The sequence below is a fragment of the Macaca fascicularis genome, chromosome 18, assembly GCF_037993035.2.
Source record: "Macaca fascicularis isolate 582-1 chromosome 18, T2T-MFA8v1.1".
Taxonomy (NCBI): Eukaryota; Metazoa; Chordata; class Mammalia; order Primates; family Cercopithecidae; genus Macaca; species Macaca fascicularis.
In genome coordinates, this window is record NC_088392.1 from 68,247,880 (window position 1) to 68,269,480 (window position 21,601).

General features: G+C 46.2%; 1 protein-coding gene across 13 annotated transcripts in view; it reads right to left on the bottom strand.

Moving 5' to 3' along the window:
- Nucleotides 1–21,601, bottom strand: part of GREB1L (GREB1 like retinoic acid receptor coactivator) — a 296,105-nt gene that overhangs the window by 10,954 nt on the left and 263,550 nt on the right. For all 13 annotated transcript variants that reach the window (XM_045377770.3, XM_065534044.2, XM_005587065.5 and 10 more), the window contains 9 exons: nt 20,278–20,393; nt 19,366–19,610; nt 15,801–16,372; nt 15,467–15,569; nt 10,098–10,253; nt 9,725–9,864; nt 7,408–7,569; nt 7,104–7,308; nt 1,372–1,537 (listed from right to left, as the gene is read on the bottom strand). In XM_045377770.3, coding sequence (XP_045233705.2) covers nt 1,372–1,537; nt 7,104–7,308; nt 7,408–7,569; nt 9,725–9,864; nt 10,098–10,253; nt 15,467–15,569; nt 15,801–16,372; nt 19,366–19,610; nt 20,278–20,393 — 1,865 coding nt within the window. The remainder of the gene's footprint in view (nt 1–1,371; nt 1,538–7,103; nt 7,309–7,407; nt 7,570–9,724; nt 9,865–10,097; nt 10,254–15,466; nt 15,570–15,800; nt 16,373–19,365; nt 19,611–20,277; nt 20,394–21,601) is intronic.

Consider the following 21,601-nt stretch of genomic DNA (forward strand, 5'->3'; position numbering starts at 1 on the left):
TCATTTGTGAACTGTCTATACACTATTATACACCAGTAATACTCTCAAGGATAAAATTAACTGATTTACTTTGTATTAGCAAATGGAGAAGAACGTCAAGCCCAGTTTTCACACTACCTGTCACTATTAAAGAAACTGCCTTTTGGGGTGGGGCTTATCACTTTTGGGCAGAGAAGAATCCAGCCCCTGTGTCAGAGTGAACAATGAATAAAGAGTTGCCAAAGAGGAGGTAGCTGGAGGTTGGAAGCATAGAGGTATCCTTCCCAGTTCTGGTAATTGTATATAATAAGGAATATTTGAAAATTTCACTGGCTTCAAATCCAAAATAGGATCAAGGACACAAAATCACAATGTTTGAGCTGGGAGGGGCTTAAAGGTCACCTGGCACAGTGTTGCAATGGGAGTGCTATTGAATTTTGGGGGTTTATTGTGTTGGACTTTTCAAAATGTTTGGCATCCTCTGGTCCTCACAGATGCCCCTGACCGGCACCCACTAGCAATGTGAGGGGCACTACCCCAGGAAGAAAACCACTGATTTTGGCCCAGGCATAATTTTACAGGTGATGGACTTGAGATACGGAGAGGTGAGATGACTTTCCCTTTTCATAGACAGTCAAGAAGCATGACTGGGTGTGGTGGCTCATGCCCGTAATCCCAACATTTTGGGAGGCTGAGGTGGGAGGATTGCTTGAGCCCAAGAGTTCAACACCAGACTGGGCAACATGCTCTACAAAAAATTACAAACAAAAAACAGAGTTGGGGCTAAAAACTAGGTCTCCTGATTTGAGATGTCAGCAGTCTTTCTACATCAATCCTAGTGTCTCAACAGACTTTTTTTTTGAGACAGAGTCTTGCACTGTCACCCAGGCTGGAGTGTAGTGGCACAATCTCAGCTCACTGCAACCTCTGCCTCTTGGGTTCAAGTGATTCTTATGCCTCAGCCTCCCGAGTAGCTGGGACTAAAGGCATGCACCATCACGCTCAGCTAATTTTTGTGTTTTTAGTAGAGACGGGGTTTCGCCATGTTGGCCAGGCTGGTCTAGAACTCCTGGCCTTAAACGATCAGCCCGCCTTGGCCTCTCAAAATGCTGGGATTACAGGCATGAGCCACCGTGCCTGGCCTCAGTAGACTTTAATAGCTAACCAATGTTGTGATCCCAGAATGATCCAGGAATTTATTGGGCTACTGAGTGTCTAAATAAAAAAGTCCTAAGTCACCACAAAATGTTCTAGTGAGGGTGATCTCATGGTCGGCTGTTTTGCTCTAGAAAGCTGTCTCTCACTTACTTCCGTATGTAACTGTGGTCAAGAAATGTATTATCCTGTCTACAGCATTGTGTCATATGCCCCCAGAACAGCTTGGAAGTCTACCTTGATGGCTCCTGAACACTGTGAATGTTCCATAGGACACATGAGTCATCCATCATGACGATGAAAGGCCAGACACACTGGCGTTTAATGCCTAGCTCCTCCAGGCGGTTTCTCTCCAATTCTAGGTTGTGATATGATAGCTCCTTAATGAGGAACCTGGCAGCACCTGGAAGGCAACATAACCACATCTACATATCCACACATCCTTCACTCTGGCTTGGCTGAAGCCCCACAGGCAGCTGTATTCTGTCCACAGAATGCCTGTTCACATGAGAACCATGCAGATGGGAGCCAACCAAATGTTCAGAGCATTGGCTCTCAAACCAGTGTATATAAGAGTTACTGGGGAATCAGTTTTAAATGTAGATTCTTAGAGTCCATCACCAGGGCTGCATTTGAGTAGGTATGGTGAAGGGCTAGAAACCAGATATCTTTGAGGATGCAAATGATATGAACCACACTCTGAGGGTATTGCAAGAATCCAGTTTCCCTCATAGGACAAAGGAATCCACATCTAGGAAATGCTATTATTGTTTACTTCCTTGAAGCATGCCAAGAGGCGCTCTCAGACTTGGAAGCAGCTACTCACATGTTCTGTACTAGGGAGTTAACTGGGCTGCAGTGAGTGGGTATGCCAATTCCATTGATATGTCACCTTCTTTAGACACTTCAAGGAAAATGACAGCAGCATCTTCTCTGAAGACTCTGGAAACTGGTACCCTTTCCCTAGATCTGCCTTTTGCAAGAGGCAATATGGTATCGAGATTAAGAGAATAGACAGGAGCCAAACTGTCCAATTTTGAATCCTAATTCCACCACTTTCTAGCCATGTGACCCTGAACAAATTAAACCCCTTGTGCCTTGACTTCCCCACCTCTAAGAAGGCAATAATAACGGTGATCTCATAGGGTTGCTGTATGATGCTCAGGATAGCACCTAGCACCCTCTAAGTACTCGGTGAATGTTAGCGATTATTGAGATGATAGAAATCAGCCAAATTTTATGAGTGGGCCATCCTAAAATGAAACAAAATGTAGGTGATAAATGAAAGAAAAGCTATTAACTCTATGGAAGAACCCAAAGCACTGTGAATAGATCTAGGGTAAAACTGGGATTTAGGAAAATCTACCTTCCAAAAACGTGTGTGTAATAGTTTGCATTCTCAACATAATAAGGTCCATGTATGAAAAGCCCACAGCTAACATCATCACTAGTCAATGGTGAAAGACTGAAAGCTTTTCCAAAACTGAGATCAGGAACAAGACAAGGATGCCACTTTTACCATTTCTATTTAACATAATACTGGAAGTCACGGCCAGACAAAGTAATCAAGAAAAAAAATAAAAGGCAACCAAATAGGAAGTAAAATTACCTCCATTCCCAGGCAACATATACATAGAAAACTCAAAATTCCACCAAAAATCCCCTTTAGAACGAATATGTGAATCTAGCAAAGATGCAGATGCAAAATCAACACCAAAATCAGTTGCATTTCTATACCTCAACCATGAACAATCTAAAGGAAATTAAGAGTTCCATTTACAATAGCATCAAAAAGAATTAAAGACTTAGAAATCAGCTTAACTAAGGAGGCAAAAGACTTGTACAGTGAAAAGCACAAAGCATTGTTGAAGGAAATTAAGGAAGACACCAATAAATGGAAAGCCATCCTGTGTTTATGGATTAGAAGACTTGATATTAGATGTCAGTGCTACCCAAAGTGATCCACAGCCTTAATGCAGTCCCTATCAAAATCCCAAAGACTTTGCAGAAATAGAAAAACCCATCCTGCAATTCATCCAGTGTCTCAAGGGACCCCAAATAGCCAAAACAATCTTGAAAGAGAGGCAAAGGCAAAGTTAGAGATCTCACACTTCCTGATTTCAGAACTTACTACAAAGCTATAGTAATCAAAACAGTGTGGTAGTTTTGATCTGGGCATACAGAAAGCCCAGAAATAAACCCTCTCATACATGGTCAAATGATTTTTTACAAGGGAGCCAAACCCATTCAGTGGGTAAAAGATGGTCTTGTCAACAAACACAGTTGGGGGCCGGGCATCATGTCTCACACCTGTAATCTCAGCATTTTTGGGAGGCTGAGGTAGGAGGATCACTTGAGGCCAGTGGTTTGAGAGCAGCCTGAGCAACATAGTGAGACCCGTGTCTCTACAAAAAATTTAAAAATTAGCCAGGCATGGTGGCATACGCCTATAGTCCTAGCCACTCAGGAGGCTGAGGTGGGAGGATTGCTTGAGCTCAGAACTTGGAGGCTACAGTGAGCTATGGTTGTGCCACTGCACACTTTGGCCTGGGTGACAGAGCAAGACCCTGTCTTAAAAAAAAAAAAAAAAAAGTGCTGGGAGAACCTCATAGTCACATGCAAAAGAATGAAGTTGAATCCTTACCTTAGACCCTACATAAAAATTAACTCAAAATGGATCAAAGACCTAGACATAAAAGCTAGAACTATACATCATTGAGAAGAAAACATAGGGGAAGGCCTTGTGACATTGAATTTGGCAGTGATCTCTTACATATGATATCAAAAACAAAAGCTAAGAAAAAATAGACAAACTGGACTTCATCAAATAATAGAGTAAAAGGCAATCCATGGAATGGGAGAAATTTTTTTTTTTTTTTTTTTTTGAGACGGAGTTTCGCTCTTGTTGCCCAGGCTGGAGTGCAGCAGTGTGATCTCAGCTCACGGCAACCTCCACCTCCCTGGTTGAAGTGATTCTCCTGCCTCAGCCTCCTGAGTAGCTGGGATTACAGGCAAGCACCACCATGCCAGGCTAATTTTGTATTTTTAGTAGAGACGGGGTTTCTCCATGTTGGTCACACTGGTCTTGAACTCCCGATCTCAGATGATCTGCCCACCTTGGCCTCCCAAAGTGCTTGGATTACAGGTGTGAGCCGCTGCACCCGGCTGGGAGAAAATCTTTATAAAGAGTATATCTGATAAGGTGTTAATACCCAGAATATATTTTTTAAAAACTGCTACAATTCAACAACAACAAAATAATTCAGTTGAAAAATCAACAAAGGACTTTGGAGACAAGTCTTCAAGGAAGATACACAGATGGCTAACAAGCACACAAAAAGATGTTCAATATTACTAATCATTAGGGGAATGCAAAACAAAATCACAATGCAAAACACCTAAAAAAAAAAAGTGTTGGTGAGGATGTGAAGAAATTAGAATCCCTGTGCACTGTTGGTGGGAAGGTAAAATGGTGCAAGCCACTATGGAAAACAGTATGGTGATTCTTCAGAAAGTTAAAAATAGAATTACCATATGATCTAGCAATCTCACTTCTAGATATATACCTAGAAGAAGTGAAAGAAGGGTCTCAGATATTTGTCTACCTGTGTTCATAAAAGCCTGATGCACAATAGCCATAAGGTGGGAGCAGCCCAAGTGTCCACTGACAGATGAATGGATAAAACGGAGTAGATACATAAAATGGAATATTATCCAGCCTTTAAGAAGGAAGGGAATTCTAACACATGCTACAACATGGATGAACCTTGAGGACATGCTAAGTGAGATAAGCCAGTCAGTCACTAAAGGACAGATACTGTATCATTCTACTTAAAGAAAGCAGAATGGTGGCTGCCAGGCGCTGAGGGGAGGGGAGGGAATGGGGAGTTTGTTTCACAAGGTGAAAAGAATTCTAGCAATCAGTCTTACAACAATGTGAATGTTGTAAGACTGTTGTAATAATTCTTATTACAATAAGAATGTTGTAATCTGAACTTTAATACTTTAGAAGTATTAAGGCAGTACGTGGTTTTTTTGTTTGTTTGTTTGTTTTGAGACAGTTTCACTCTTGTTGCTCAGGCCGGAGTTCAATGGCATGTTCTTGGCTCACTGCTGCTACCACCTCCTGGGTTCAAGTGATTCTCCTGCCTCAGACTCCTGAGTAGCTGGGATTACAGGCGCACACCACCACGCCCAGCTAATTTTTTTTTTTTGTATTTTTAGTAGAGATGGGGTTTCACCATGTTGGCCAGGCTGGTCTCAAGCTCCTGACCTCAGGTGATCCATCCACCTCGGCCTCCCAAAGTGCTGGGATTACAGGCGTGAGCTACTGCACCCGGCCAAGGCAGTAAATTTTATGTTATGTGATTTTTACCAAAAATAAAAATAATAGTTTGTATCTTTCATTTGCATATGTGTGTTGGCTTCTTTCTCCCCAAATTATTGCAAAAATGGCAAAACTAGTACTATACAGTTTGGTCAGATCTAGGATGAGAAAACTTTCTCCTAAGGATCAGGCAGGCACAGAAGGAGGTCATATTCATATAGAAAAGCTTCAGTGCCAGGCACGGTGGCTCACGCCTGTAATCCCAGCACTTTGGGAGGTCGAGGCGGGCGGATCACGAGTTCAGGAGATCGTGACCATCCTGGCTAACACTGAAACCCCATCTCTACTAAAAATACAAAAAAATCAGCCGGGCGTGGTGGCGGGCGCCTGTAGTCCCAGCTACTCGGGAGGCTGAGGCAGGAGAATGGCGTGAACCCGGGAAGGGGAGCTTGCAGTTAGCCGAGATCGCGCCACCACACTCCAGCCTGGGCGACAGAGCAGACTCCGTCTCAAAAAAAAAAAAAAAAAAGAAAAAGGCTTCGGTTAGTATGAGTTAAGTGGTTTTGGGGAGGCTGAAGGAACAGAAATATACAGAAGCCTTAATTCACTTGATATAAAGTGACAAACACAATTATATTCAAAACAACCATTTTTGAAAATATATTAAGCCCATATTAAGGCTGTTTGAAGTCGAAGAACATGAAAAGGCATAGAAAGGAACAAGAAATGGAGAGACCTAAGAAGGAAGGGAGAGGCAGAGGCTAAGTTGGGAGACAGTGGAGAAAGAGGAGACCCTGGAGAGAAGAAACATGTGGGTTCAAGAAAACTACTCTGGTCTTACCTGCCCTCCAGTCCAGCTCTAGGCTGGGTGTTACTACTACTCTTTAAAATGGGAACAAGCAGCTCCTGACTTGGCACTGAGGCACCCCACAGGAGCAGATGGGCAAAACTGTTTAGAACTATAGTGCAAGAAGTGTCCAGAAGAACACAGCTCTAAAACATTGGATTCGGTTAGAGATGTCCTGCCTGAGAAAGGAAAATGAAGGCGTTCTCACATCTCCAGTCTCCACAGCTCTGTCATACATACAAGCACTGGCCCCCTTTGAGAAATCAGCGCATTGCTGTTAAACCCCGAGGGAAAGCAGGAAGGCTTCTTTCAGGCACATTCCTGTGTCGTAGGCAGTAACGATGCTTCCAGCTCCCTGGTTGTACAGCAGTCCCCTAGAACTTGCTACATGCCTTAAAGATGAGATGACCTAGGGGCCCCTCCTGATCTGGGTGAACCACTAACCCTGCCTCTCCCTTAGACCATCTTTTTTCTCATGGTTACATTTCTGCTCCACAGTGCTCAGCTCAGAACATTTGCAGCCTATACAGGGAAGAATCCCAAACTTTCCCAGGGTGCTCCGTATACCAGTGACTTCTTCCTTATTTACCAGTCCTCAGAGTTAATTCTGCAAAACTGCAGATAAGGGGAAAAAGAAAACTCAAATTCAAGGAAGAGTCAAAAGACTATTTTTTTCAAAGCGGTGAGGAGGGCAGGACAATTTCTAGAGGCAGGGGAATCTGAAGCTTTCATGCCAGGGGAATGGAGCTCAGTTTATCTTCGAAGCCCTTCTCCCCATCCCGGGGGGCCCCTTACCCGTGCCTGCATTATTGAACATGCCGGGAAGCACCAGCATGATGTGGTTGGGCCAGTACTTGCGGTACAGAGGCATCTCATACTCTTTGACCACGAGGAGGTGAAGGTGGCTGATGCCCTCCATGGCGTGGAAGAGGTTTAGGAGTCCGTGCTCATGTCGACCACTGGAAGGAGTGAAAATAGGGCTCTTGACTGCATTCAAATTCTGCCGAAAGGGAAGAAAACAGATGACATTAAAGCCTCTAGATTGAGGACACTTAGAGAACTAGGTCTGGTGCCTGGCAGTCCAGATGCTCTCACCCACCTTGTCTGAGACCAGGGGCAGCCGCATGCTCTCCAGGTGCTTGCCCTGCTTGCTGAAGACAAAATGACTCTCTTTGGATTTGGGAATGATGAAATAGAGCTGAACCTCTTCTCCCAGCATAGAGGAAGAGAATGTGAAGGCATGAAGGGTGGAGTCAGACATCTACATTTGCAAAGAAGAAAGGGAGGGAATGTAAGTAAGCCCACCGTTTCCAAACTTCCAGGCCACTCCTTCAGGCTGTTACTAAGAGAGGGAAACTAACATGAACTGGTAAGTGCCACCAGACCAGGCTGTGAGCAGCCACATCTAAAAGGTTGATAATGCAAACACTTCATTTAGGAGCTGCCACTGACATGGCAGCCTGCCATCTTGCACCTGCACAGCCTCAGTGGGAGAAGTACTTGTTGCCTGGCACTGCATTCTTTATGCTGTCAGAGCCACAACTGCTCCATCTTATGCAGAGGTCAGATATACCTGTGGGATGTCCTGCTCTGTATGCATTCCCAAAGGTCCCCTGTTAATTGGAGGGAAACACTTCTGTTCTCTGCGGGTCAGGTCAAATGAGTATCAGCTTTCTAAATATCAGGTTTGACATTAAAATGCCTCTCCAGCCCTATCTTTCCTGGCTACAGTGGATGCTGAAGAGGTTCAATCATTTAGCCCAGAACTCTGGTTTCAGAAAAGAAGGATCATTTGACTCACTGAAGCCAAATATAAATCTAACCTACATTTAAAGTGCTGGAGAGTTCATGTTTTTTCAGTAACCTGTCTCAGTGAATAATTATGTAATAGGTCTTTTCACGCTTTTAATGTGGATAAGATTTGGCTTAATAAAAGGATACCATCAATTTTCATCAGCAACTAGAATCGAAGTAGGTTTCCCAATGGTTTTAACCGAAATACTATATTTCATAGAAAAATAACATTACACTTCTTCCCTTAATTCTAGTTCTGCCTCAGAAATGTGGGAATATACTACTTAGTACGGTCGTCACACAAACTTTATGAATAGAGGGTTTCTAATAAAGAGATTTTCTAAAAACCTATAATCTGTAGACCAGGGGACTTGGGTCTTCCATAAAGCTTTTAAGAGCTTATTTCAAAGCAGCCCACCAAAAGTTTTCAGTAACACCAAGAAAACAAATGGGATATAAAAGGTAACTTGTTTTAGAAGGGCAGAATGATTCGATCGGTTTTTTAAAGCATATCCCTTCTAGTACTCATTTGTATTTCAGGATGAGATGTGGGAAAAGGGTGACAAGCTGGCCCTGAAGAGCAGAAACAGGTTTAGGGGAGTCAGTATGGCCTACCAGAAGCAGGAGTTGTTTCTGTGTGTTCAGAGCCAAGTCACAAAAATAAAGATGGATTGGGGGAAGTAAGCTCTGGATATTGCTATCATATGTTGCCTTTCCATCTTTTGTGCTTAAAGATGCACTAGCCAAAAAGAAGCCACATACTAAGGGTTATTGGCCCGTGTTCTGCATTCGTATGTCTCAGTTCTCACTGCATAAAACAAACCGACTCCACTGGCCAGGCCACCCCACACAGGTGTGAATATGACTAGGTTGGTGCAAATCAACAGACCTATTAGAATCACAGCTCAAAGGGCACACCCTGTGGATCTGAGATAATAGTGCCATTTTAGTCAGTGATCCAAAGGGAAGAGGGGGGAACTCTTATCAAATATACTGTAATATCTGGATTGCAAAGAAACATCTCAGCTACTTCCTAACCTAAACATGACACATGTAACCATTTGAAGAAGTAATTCAAGATACTAGAACTAAGCTGCCTCCTCTCCCTCCCACAATCCAAAGAAACCCAACATTCATTTAATTATTGCTTCATGCATTGTTTGTTTGTTTGTTTGTTTTTGAGACGAGTCTCAGTCTGTCACCCAGGTTGGAGTGCAGTGGTGAGATCTTGGCTCACTGCAGCCTCCACCTTCTAGGTTCAAGTGATTCTCCTGCCTCAGCCTCCCAAGTAGCTGGGATTACAGGCATGTGCCACCACACCTGGCTAATTTTTTGTATTTTTAGTAGAGGCGGGGTTTCACCATGTTGGCCAGGATGGTCACGAACTTCTGACCTCAGGTGATCCACCCACCTTGGCCTCCCAGTGCTGGGATTACGGGGTGAGCCACCGTGCCCAGCCTTCATGCATTTTTCTCACCAATGAGTGGCTCCTTCGTATGAGTAAACTATGCTTTGCCTGAGGCCTGAAACTAGGGGCCCTATTTTTCATCCCTCCAGCCCCCACCCTTACATACAAAATCCATAGTGGGTGACAGAGGGCGAGGGCGAAGGCGGGACGGTACCTGGGAGGCAGAGGTGAAGTCCATGTACTGGCGGCACTGTTCACAGTGGTGAAAGGTGTTATAGGCTGCATATTTGGTCAGCATTATGGACACAGTTTCCCGTTTCCTGGGCTCTTCAACTTTGGATTCCTTTATCACTTCTGTGTATAAAGGGGCAAAAAGCCATCCCATGAGATAACATGTTTTCCCTATGCCTGGAAAGAAAAGTCCCCTTTCCCCCAAAATGACTTTTCCATGTATTCTGTAATTTATGCCCTAAGAAACAGATATGAAAATTTAAAAAATGATGTGCATAAGAGTGAAAGAAAAGCGAGATGGAGTTAGTGTCCCCTTGACCTGGAAAGGAGGTGAACTTGGCTCTGATTGCACTGACCTTGTTTGACCCCTGCCAGCTTCTCAGTATACACCAGGCTCATCAAAGTGTACTTGGGGTCATGCACACTGACATCAAAAGGCATTTTACTGAAGCTCTCGATGTCAGGCCAGGGCTCTCCCTCTGACTGGCTCACTTCACTGCTTTCACTGTGATCTAGGACAAGAAGGAAGTGTGCAGAGCAGGTGACTGGCCTTCCTCTTCCACATGTGTCAGAGAGAAAGGCTTTTATGGGACATAGAGCCCAGATGGGTGGACAAAGGCATTTCTGAAAAATAAGCTCCCCTATCCCAGTAGAGGAGGCAGAATTGTTCACACCCGTGCTGACAGGAACATTTGCCCTCACTGGCCCCCAGCATTCGTCTCTGCAGACCCAATTCACAAACTCTGGCATCTGTAAGATAACCTAGTCTCCACCAGGCCAAATTTCCTTAAAAGTTTCATTTTGGATGATCTTATTTCTGTCTTGAGATTTTTAGCTGTGGGGTATTAATATACTGACACCCAAGAGATTTCAGGATGCACCGAGCAAAATTCCCAATGTCTTCCGCACATTAGAATCAGCTGAGGAGCTAGCAAAAATTCCCACACTCAGGCCACACATCCCAGAAATAGTTCAGTCAGAATGTCTGATGCCCAGAAACCAGTCATATTGTTTAAGGCTCCTCAGAGTGTTCCAATATGCAGTCACAGCTGAGAGCCAGTAGACCTGGGTGTGAATCCTGGCCCTGCCCCCTGACAATGTCACACCTTCAGGCACTGTACTTAACCCTGAGTCCCCAGATTATTGTAAGCTTTAATGCAGCCTCAACCACCTGGGATCAAATGATCCTCCCACCTCAGCCTCTTGAGTAGCTGGGACTACAGGCACGTGCCACCATGCCCAGCTAACGTTTTTGTAGAGACAGGGTCTTACTGTATTGTCTAGGCTGGTCTTGAACTGCTGGGCTCAAGCAATCCTCCTGCCTCAGCCTCCCAAAGTGCTGGGATTGCAGGCGTGAGCCACCATACCAGACCCTTTTCTTTTCTTTTTTTTGGGAGACAGGGTCTCACTCTGTCACTCAGGCTAGAATGCAGTGACACAATTTAAGCTCACTGCAACCTTGAATTCCTGGGCTCAAGGAATCCTCCCACTGCAGCTTCCGGAGTAGCTAGGATTGCAGGCGTGTACCATCACACTTGGGTAGGGTTTTAAATTTTTTTGTGAGAGATGGGGTCTCTCTGCTGCCCAGGCTGATCTCAAACTTCTGGCCTCGAGCCATCCTCCCACCTTGGCCTCCCAAAGCATAGAGATTACAGGTGTGAGTCACTCTGCCCAGCCAGAGATGGTACATTTAAAGTGCCAAGACAGGCTGGACATGGTGGCTCATGCCTGTAATCCCAGAACTTTGAGAGGCCAAGGCAGGCAAATCATTTGAGGTCAAGAATTCGAGACCAGCCTGGCCAACATGGTGGAACCCCGTGTCTACCAAAAATACCAAAATTGGCTGGGCGTAGTGGCACGTGCCTATAATCCCAGCTACTTGGGAGGCTGAGGCAGGAGAATCACTTGAACCCCAGAGGCGGAGGTTGCAGTGAGTTGAGATCGTGCCACTGCACTCCAGCCTGGGTGACAGAGTAAGAGTCTATCTCAAAAAATAAATAAATAAATAAAATAAAGGGCTTTGACAGTTGCAGGCACACAGGTGGTGTCTAATAGATATTTTTTATTATTGGCCAGGTGCAGTGGCTCACACCTGTAATCCCAGTACTTTAGGAGGCCAAGGCAAGTGGATCACCTAAGGCTAGGAGTTCGAGACCAGTCTGGCCAAAGTGGTGAAACCCTGTCTCTACTAAAAATACAAAAAATTAGCTGGGCCTGGTGGTGCACGGCTTTAATCCCAGCTACTTGGGAGGCTGAGGCAGGAGAATTGCCTGAACCCAAGAAGCAGAGGTTGCAGTGAGCCGAGATCATGCCAGTGCACTCCAGCCTGGGTGACAAAGCGAGACTCCATCTCAATAATAATAATAATAATAATAATAATAATAATAATAAAGTGCCAAGACAGTTGCAGGCACACAGCTGGTGTCTAACATTACATACACACACACACACACACACACACACACACACACACACACATATATATATATATATATATATTTTTTAGATGGAGTCTTGCTCTGTCACCCAGGCTGGAGTGCGGTGGCACGATCTTGGCTCACTGCAAGCTCCACCTCCCGGGTTCACGCTATTCTCCTGCCTCAGCCTCCTGAGTAGCTGGGACTACAGGCGCCTGCCACCACACCCAGCTAATTTTTTTGTATTTTTAGTAGAGACGGGGTTTCACTGTGTTAGCCAGGATGATCTCCATCTCCTGACCTCGTGATCCGCCTGCCTTGGCCTCCCAAAGTGCTGGGATTACAGGTTTGAACTACTGCGCCTGGCCGAGATTATATTTTTTATTAGTGGCCAGGTGCAGTGGCTCACACCTGTAATCTCAGCACTTTGGGAGGCCAAGGTGGGTGAATCACATGAGGTCAGAGTTTGAGACCAGCCTGGCAAACATGGTGAAACCTCATCTCTATTAAAAATACAAAAATCAGCCGGGCATGGTGGCGTGAGCCTGTAATCACAGCTACACAGAAGGCTGAGGCAGGAGAATTGCTTGAACCCAGGAGGCAGAGGTTGCAGTGAGCTGAGATCACACCACTGCACTCCAGCCTGGACGACAGAAACTCCATCTTAAAAAATATATATATATATGTGTGTGTGTGTATATATATAAAATATAAATAATAAAATGTATAAGATAAAAAAGTAGCTTAAGACAACTTTCAAAGGGAGAAAAGAAACTTTCCAAAAAAGGCTAAAGATTGCAGGTACAGCTAATATCTTTTAACACATATACTACATTTATTTTTATATCCTTGAACTGAAGTCTGCACTTTGAAGCCTAGTTTGTAAAAAGATGTCATTGTGCCTCTTGAGAGCACCGTCGCATTAACCTGCACTAAAATGAGGGAGAAGGAAGAAAGGCAAACAGTGTTTCTTACTACAAAGGTCAGATGAGCTGTAACAGACTCGCAGCTCACCAACACAGAGCAAGAGTCAAGATCACTGTAGCATGATCTGAGGGAAAGAATCAAAGGCATCACTCTGTTGTGGTGCCAGGGAGCCTGGCGGGAAAGCTGGCAGGAAGGGCAGGCCTCGACTCCCGGTCTGCTTGGCTCTGGCTTTGCCCTTCTGGCTCAGCTCTTTCCGGGGGCCTTGGGGTGTGGGGTGTTTTGAGGCCAACCTCGTGGGCCCGGCAATCTGGTGCAGCTTAGCTGGGGAAAAAACAAGGAGATGTAGATGGGAAGATGAATTCACGTGTATGTGTCTAAAATCATGGATGTGAATTGATGAGAAATGACAACAGGCCTGAAGCCATAAAAAAATAGTTAAATATGGCTTTTACCTACTCTTACTCGGCACTAAACTAATTTATTGGGCTGGTCATGGAACAGGTTCACCTATTTAGGTAAAACAAGTGAGGTGAGATCTCCAAGAGCTAATTTGGTAGACGATGCCAAGGGCTTTCCCTATTCCAGACTCATCTTTGAGAGGCTTGAGAAGAACTTCCAGCTGGTTGCTTCTACTTCTCCCCACAGTTTGATGCCAGCACAGTCAAACTGGTTGGAGATGCGAAGCCACAGTTTTGAACCACACTGTTCTTCTTCTTTTCTTTTTTTTTGAGACAGAGTCTCTGTCATCCCGGCTGGAGTGTAGTGGTGTGATCTCAACTCACTGCAAACTCCGCCTCCTGGGTTCAAACAGTGAACTTGGGAGGCTGTGCCTCAGCCTCCCAAGTAGCTGGGATTACAGGCACACACCATCACGCCCGGCTAATTTTTGTATTTATAGTAGAGACGGGGTTTCACCATGTTGGTCTCGAACTCCTGACCTCAGGTGATCCGCCCGCCTCGGCCTCCCAAAGTGCTGGGATTACAGGCGTGAGCCACCGCGCCATGCCCAGCCGAGCCACACTGCTCTTAGCTGCAGAGTGGAGTCATCTCCCTGGTGCCAGCTGGGGAAGACAGCTGGAGTGGTCTTGGTATGCCCACTGGCTCCCACAGCCTGATCAAGCACCTGCCCCTGTGTCTTAGTGCAGATGTTTTGTTCGTGGTGCCAGCATTCAGTTCTACACATAAGAAGTTTTCGTCTCATTCTAGTAATCCCGTGCCTTCACTCAGAGCCTATGGGTAAAATATAAGACATACTCTGACCAATCAACAAAGGACTAGTATCCAGAATATAAATATGCCCTGGATCTTTAAGCAGTTGAATACTACAACTGGAATTTTATAACAGTTAACCATCTAGGCAATTCATCTACCTAAAAAGCCTTTATAAAATGCTTTTTTTTTTTTTTTTTTGCACCCATAAGAATGAGTTCATGTCCTTTGCAGGGACATGGATGAAGCTGGAAATCATCATCCTCAGCAAACTAACACAGGAACAGAAAACCAAACACCACATGTTCTCGCTTATAAGTGGGAGTTGAACAATGAGAACACATGGACACAGGATGGGAACACACACACACACACACACACACACACACACACACACACACACACACACACGATGGGTGAGGGGCAAGGGGAGGGAGAGCATTAGGACAAATACCTAATGCATGCGGGGCTTAAAACCTAGATGACGGGTTGCTAGGTGCAGCAAACCACCATGGCACACGTATACAGCTATGTAACCTGCACGTTCAGCACATGTATCCCAGAACTTAAATTTAAAAAAAAGCCAAAAACCAAAATGCCTTTTTGCCCAGCACCTCGCAGGACATTGTAGAGAGGACGCCAAAAGTAAAATACACCATCCCTGACCTCAATGAGCTAAAAAAGGCTACAGTTTACTCAGAACTATTTGCCAGACACATTCTTTTTTTCTTTTCTTTTTTTTTTTTTTTTTGAGAAAAAGTCTCACTCCATCACCTAGGATGGAGTGTAGTGACATGATCTTGGCTCACTGCAACCCACCTGGTGGGTTCAAGTGATTCTCCTGCCTTAGCCTCCTGAGTAGCTGGAATTACAGGTGTGCACCACCATGCTTGGCTAATTTTTGTATCTTCAGTAGAGATGGGGTTTCACCATGTTGCCCAGGCTGGTCTTGAACTCCTGATCTCAGGTGATCTGCCCGCCTTGGCCTCCCAAAGTGCTGAGATTACCGGCGTGAGCCACCATGCCTGGCCTTGGGCACATTATCTTTAGCCAACCATAACTGCAGGTTAGGTACTGTAGAAATCCCAGAAGCCAAAAGCAAGTTCCCGGGATTTGCGGTTCAATGTCTTTGTCTCTTGTCCCTCTGCCCAGTCCTTGGGCTCAGCACTCACCGGTGTTGATCTCCTCCTCGTCATACACATCCACCTCCAGGAGCCTGATGAGCATGCGGAAGAGGATCCTGAGGAACTGTAAATAGGAGCCCGTCTTTCCCACCTAACGGGAAGATTTTTAATTGGGGAGGAGTGGAGGTGGGGAAGAGAGGGGAGGAAAAGAGAAAAGAGATTTCACACCTTGGCTTTGCAGTCTCCTGCCTGAGAGGCCTGAATGAGGTCCTCATTGCTCTGTCACACCTGCTCCACCCCCAAGAGGTTCTCTGGCTTCTACTTCTTGGGGAAGACGTGCCAACCCCAGCCTAAGAAACGGCCCAGGCTAGCTTGGCCCTACCTGTGGGGGCCCTGTCAGCAGAAGCCGCCGGGGGTGGAAGTTTCGGGTGCCAGAGGCCGGGTCCGGCTGGTTGCTGTAGTCGGCGTGGTGCTGCCGGGCCGAGGTCCACTGCCTGTAGTAGAGGGACTGCTCCTCGCTGCTCATGTCCTTGTTCAGGAGCGGCCGCAGGGAACTCACCCAGGCCACGTCGGCGTGGGGCAGCAGGGATGAGGAGGATGGCAGCTTGCCACTCTTCTGGGAGCCTAGGAGGCTGTAGGCCGCTTTGGATAGGATCACCACTGGTGGCAGGGCTGCATGCGGGCCCCGGCAGCCTCTGATGGGCTGTCCCTGCCATGGGAGGGTCCTGGGTCCTGAGGATGATGATGGCGGCTTGGAGGTGGTGCTGCTCGCCATCTGGGGGCCCAGGGAGTCGCACTCCTGCTTCAGAGTCTCCCCGGCTCCGGCTGAGCTGGCAGAGACCCCTTCATCCAGACCCAGACTCGTGGCTGGGCTCTGGAAGCTGGGGGTCAGGGACTGCTTCTGGGACTTGTCAGCTGTGCTGGAAGAGCTCACTCCATTCTCCATGATGGAACCTGTTGAGAGAACAGACAGCCCACCCCACAGCAGCACTGTTACTGATCGAAGGTGCGCGCTCAGGCTCCTGGCAGCTCTGGGAAGGACGCAAAGGCCGGGAAAGCAGTGGACACTGGGCTCGGCTCTATGGCTGCAGAACGAGCAAGAAATCTTCCCTTTGCTGCTCTGCACGCTGCTCCGTGTTGCTTCCTTGCCCTGGCTTCTCAGTGGGTTTGGCCAATGGGAGTCACCAGCAGGAGATGGGGTGCTTCTTCCCTGGCTTCCCCCTGCATGGTCACCAGGGGTGGACCACCTTTCTCTACTGCGGGCTGTGGCAGGTCTGGAGAGATGCTCCCGCCCCTCCCTGCGTCAGGCCCACGGTGGCCAGGGCTCCCTGGGGTTAACCGCCCCCCAGCACAGCACACCTCTTGTTCCTTTTCCAAGTTCTGTTCACACCTTAGTAAACAGTCCCACTACTAAAGGCTCCTCAAATGACCTGGTTTGGGTCTGCCCTCTGATTCCTCCCAACACAGGCTCCACATTCAAGTCCTGTCCTGGTAGCACTGGCTTCCTTCTAGGGGCTGAGGGTCTCATGCTTCTGGCTTCAGATCAGCTCCCTGGACTGCAGCCCCTTCCACGGACTCCCAAGCTAGGGTGGGGGATGCCTTCGCGCGAAGCGGGTGTAGACACACACGGCTCCAAGGCCGGTGGCTTTTCCCTAAAGCAGCCCCACGCATTTGGCCAGCTCCTTTCAAGTGTGTGTGTCCTCCTGATAGACCAGCCACTCTTTGGCTTAAAGACAAACCAAAAGCTCAACTGAAGGCCCTATCTGAGCTCGTCTTGTTGCTGCCCAGACATGGAGGTCGAATCCCAACCTTGGGAGATCCTGAATGAACAGCCATCAATAAGACATGATTAAAACCCGCCCCTTCACTGGCTCGGCTGCCTGTGTCTCTCTGCCTTGGGGGAGAGCTTGCCTTCCCCCCACAGCACTGTGCGTTCTGGGCAGCGAACCTCCCGGTCACCCTCCGAGTCAGCCGTGGCTGGGGTCCCAGTGCTCCGTGTCGTGAGCATGGTCTGTAGGGAGGGACACAGTAGCCAAGGGCAAACACCTTTGTGAGTTCAGCAGAGCAAGGCCAAGGAAGCACTCACTTTGTGGGGCAGCTCCTCAAGTGAGGGAGAGGAAGGAGTGGGATGGAAGAACCACAGGAAGGAAGTACAGACTGCGCTCCTCCTCCTCATGCTGGTATCCAAAAGCTTCCAGATATTATTCCCCACCCCCCTTCTGTGAACCTTTGCTATCCTTCAAACCCCTTGACTCTATTCTGAAACTGCTCTCAGAGAGAAAATTGGGGAGCCTGTTGCAGTGGGGTTGAGGCAGGTAGAGTGGTCCACACGGTCAGCCCTAACCCCCGGCTGGGGGAGCAGCCGCGCGTGCGTGGGAGCAGGGCAGCTCCAGCTCCTCCAGGCTGAGGGTCACTATCAACAGCAAACCCTACAGACCCCTCCTCTTCCATTCCTGCCCAGAGCCATCCAACAGCTGCTGCCAGAATGGACAGGAAGTCCGGTGCTGCTTTTGGACAAAATTGTGTGTTCGCATATCAGAGTGATGGATCTCAATGATAGTTCAAAAAAAGGGTGAGGGGCTGGGCACAGTGGCTCACGTCTGTAATCCCAGCACTTTGGGAGGCTGAGGCGGGTGGATCACCTCAGGTCAGGGGTTTGAGACCAGCCTGGCCAATATGGTGAAACCTCATCTCTAGTAAAAATACAAAAGTTAGCTGGGCGTGGTGGTGGGTGCCTGTAATCCCAGCTACTCAGGAGGCTGAGGCAGGAGAATCGCTTGAACCCAGGAGGCGGAGGTTGCAGTGAGCCGAGATTGTGCCACTGCACTCCAGCCTGGGCGACAAGAAACTCTGTCCCCCACACACAAAAAAGGGGAGGCTAAGGGGAGAAGGAGGGGAAGTGTGTTTCATTTTTAATCTCAGAATTCTCTGTACTTTGTTACATTTTTTTCCTTTCCTTTTCTTTCTCTTTTTATTCTTTTTTTTTTCTTTTTTTGACAGACGTTTCCTCTTGTCGCCCCGAATGGAGTGCAGTGGTGCAATCTTGGCTCACTGCAACCTCCATCTCCTGGGTTCAAGCGATTCTCCTGCCTCAGCCTCCAGGGTAGCTGGGATTACAGGCGTGAGCCACCATGCCCAGCTAACTGTATTTTTAGTAGAGACAGGGTTTCACCATGTTGGCCAGGCTGGTCTCGAACTCCTGACCTCAGGTGGGCCACCTGCCTTGGCCTCCCAAAGTGCTAGGATTACAGGCCCACTGCTCCCGGCTGACATTTTCCATGTTTTCTGCATTAAGCTTTATTACTTTCATAATCAGAAAAAATGGAAAGAGTGCTACATTTGCTGTAATACAATTTATCCGAAGAAAGTTCATGCCAGGCACTGCCACAGACCTGCAGTAATGCTGCAAGACAGGGGCCGGCAGGCTGCAGGGTGGGCCTTCACATCCACGCTGGCCCCACAGGAGCCCTCACCATACAATGCTTGCTGTTAACTGTTTAGAAAAGCCATTCATTCACTCATTCGTTCATTCATTCACATTCAAGGAAACATTTTGTGTCAGGTACTAAGCCATTCAGCACAAACTTACAGCTTCAGGACCTGGAAGAAAAACAGAGCCTTTGTGCAAATATGAGATGCATAATAACCATGAGACGATTAAGGGTAGAAAAGACTAGGGAAAATGGTACAGGCTAGGGTTGATAAAGTTGTTTTTAGCCTGTTAGCAAGCTCTTCCTTAAATGTTTACCCAGAAAAGTATTTTGTGGCTGTTCAACAGTCATGTTTTCCAAGCATCACCCCCCTGGAGCTGGGTCTGGAGAGGATGCCAGTCCCGAAGGCTCCTCTGAAGGCTGTCGGAGTGTCAATAAATGCCTCTGCCTTCCACATTCCTACACACCTCCTGACTCACGTCTCTCGCGCCATGAAAGAGAAAAGAAAGTACTGACCCGAGGTCCCTGTGACGGCGCTGCTGTTGCTCTGGGGCCGCTCCAGGTCAATGAGCAGCTCATCGGAGTCGTTCTCACTGACAGCAGCTCTCTCCTGCTCCTTCCCGCTGAGGTCCAGGGCAACAGTGGGTCCCCGGATGACCTCTTTAGAGACATAGCAGCATGCCAGACCCACCTCCTGCTCCAAGGCCGTACGAGTTAAATAGCTTGAGTCAATTAACCGGAGGTCACAGTACTTCAAAGACCTGAACAAAAGTAATTGTGGTGTTGGTGAGTCCATCTGGCCAAGCACGCAATGTGTATGTGTGCCTGGTGATCTGGATGCAGCACACAGCAGTTAAAATCCCAGGTTTCAGTGCCAGGTGAGCCTTGACCGAAACCTCAGCTCTGCCACCTCCCAGCTGTTAAGACCTTCATTTCTCTGCGCTTCATTTTCTTCGAATATAAAAAGAGTGGATAGTAGTGTCGGGCGCATATGGTGGCTGTAAGGACTGAATACATGTGAGGCATTCAGGGTGCTGCCTGACACGCACAGTGAGCATTCAACTAATGCTTTTATTGTTGTTGCCCTCTAGTCTACGGAGTCTCGATCCTTGAGGGGCGCAGGAATAGCAGATTAACAAAGACAAAGCACTTTATTAAAAAAAAAAAAAATCCTGCTTTTCCTCCCTGCCTCTCTGACATTTCTCAAATGTGGCTATCGCCTGTTCCCAACATTACTGGATGCTCTCTGGAAAGCTAAAAAAAAGAATAAAAGAAGGTTGTATGGCTGTATTTCTTATATCCCTGCATAAAACAATCCTCTTCTCATTACCTGACAAACAAAGGAAATGATTGGGCGATCAGCCAAGTTTTAATCATCAGTTCAGCTGGGCAACTGATGAAAACTGGAATTAATTATTGAAATTGTACCTGGGAAAGGTCTCTCCAAGAGGATCTTTGCCAGTTAATATCACAATACAAGGCAGACCGTCTAAATCTTGGTATGTCCGAGGGATCCACTCTTCTGGTTCACTTCCTCTCCAACTCTATAGCAAGAGACGCGTATGTTAAAATTAAAACTCTCATTTAAGTTTCCACCTTTTGTACAGGTTTCTAAGTCCAGATTTTAGACATACCGTGCTTTAAAATGACTCCACTAAGTGTTTACATATGTGTATGTATGTGTATTTTGATTGCTACTACATCGCATATACAAGGCACTTCTGCAGGAAGGAGGGCTGTAGTTTTTATCTCAGCAGGATAAAACGGGAGATGCTGGTATACCTCAGGCCAAAAACACATACAATGTGAAATATCCCACTAGTGATGGAAACCTTACAGAAATCCTGGCTAAACTGCCTGAATCAAGGCACTTAAATATACTTTCTTCACATATTGGAGAAATTCTTGGGATTGGAAGACTGAAAAAGTTTCAGTTGTGAATGACTCAGAAAAGAATCTCAGAATTCCATTAAAACAGACATTTCACCAAGAAAGTAATGAAAACAATGAACCACTCTTGATAGTTATTTTCCCTCCTTCTTGCTTTACTGGTTTTTAAAATAACTAACAAGCAATTATTGGCTTAGGGCCTTGAAACAATCTCTCTCAAGAAGACTAAAAATATAACCAGACCTGGATTGAGAAGAAAATAACAAAATGAAACTGCCCCTCATTTGGAGGACTAATGTAAATTGCTCATGGTTTCTCAAATGATAAGTATCAATTTCTCATATAAACACACATATAAGTAGACACATGTATCTTTAATAAATGGAACACCAATCTTGAAAACGTGAATATATCAATGAAAAGTAATCCCACCAATTTGAAAAATATTCAAAAGTAAAATGACCTTACCGATGTGTCTATTTTAGAACAGAAAGAAAAATGACCATCTCTTAAGTAGATAAGGTGGTTTCTACTAGTTTTCATTAAGTATGTAGCATGTACCTATCCTTTTTATTACCTTTCTAGCAGGAGTTATTATAAGCAATGAACGGACATTTCTGATAATGCTTTAGGGGAAAAGACTAAGAAGCAAAGTGTTAAGTAATGCATATAATTTTTTTTTTTTTTTGAGACGGAGTCTTGCTCTGTTGCCCAGGCTGGAGTACCATGGACAGGTGTGAGCCACTACACCTGACCAGTAAAGCATACAATTTTATTTTAAAATAGACTGGTACTTCCTTTACTAAGCACAAAATGGGATAGAAAGAAAGTCACCAGGCAAAAGATAATAGGGTTTGATTGA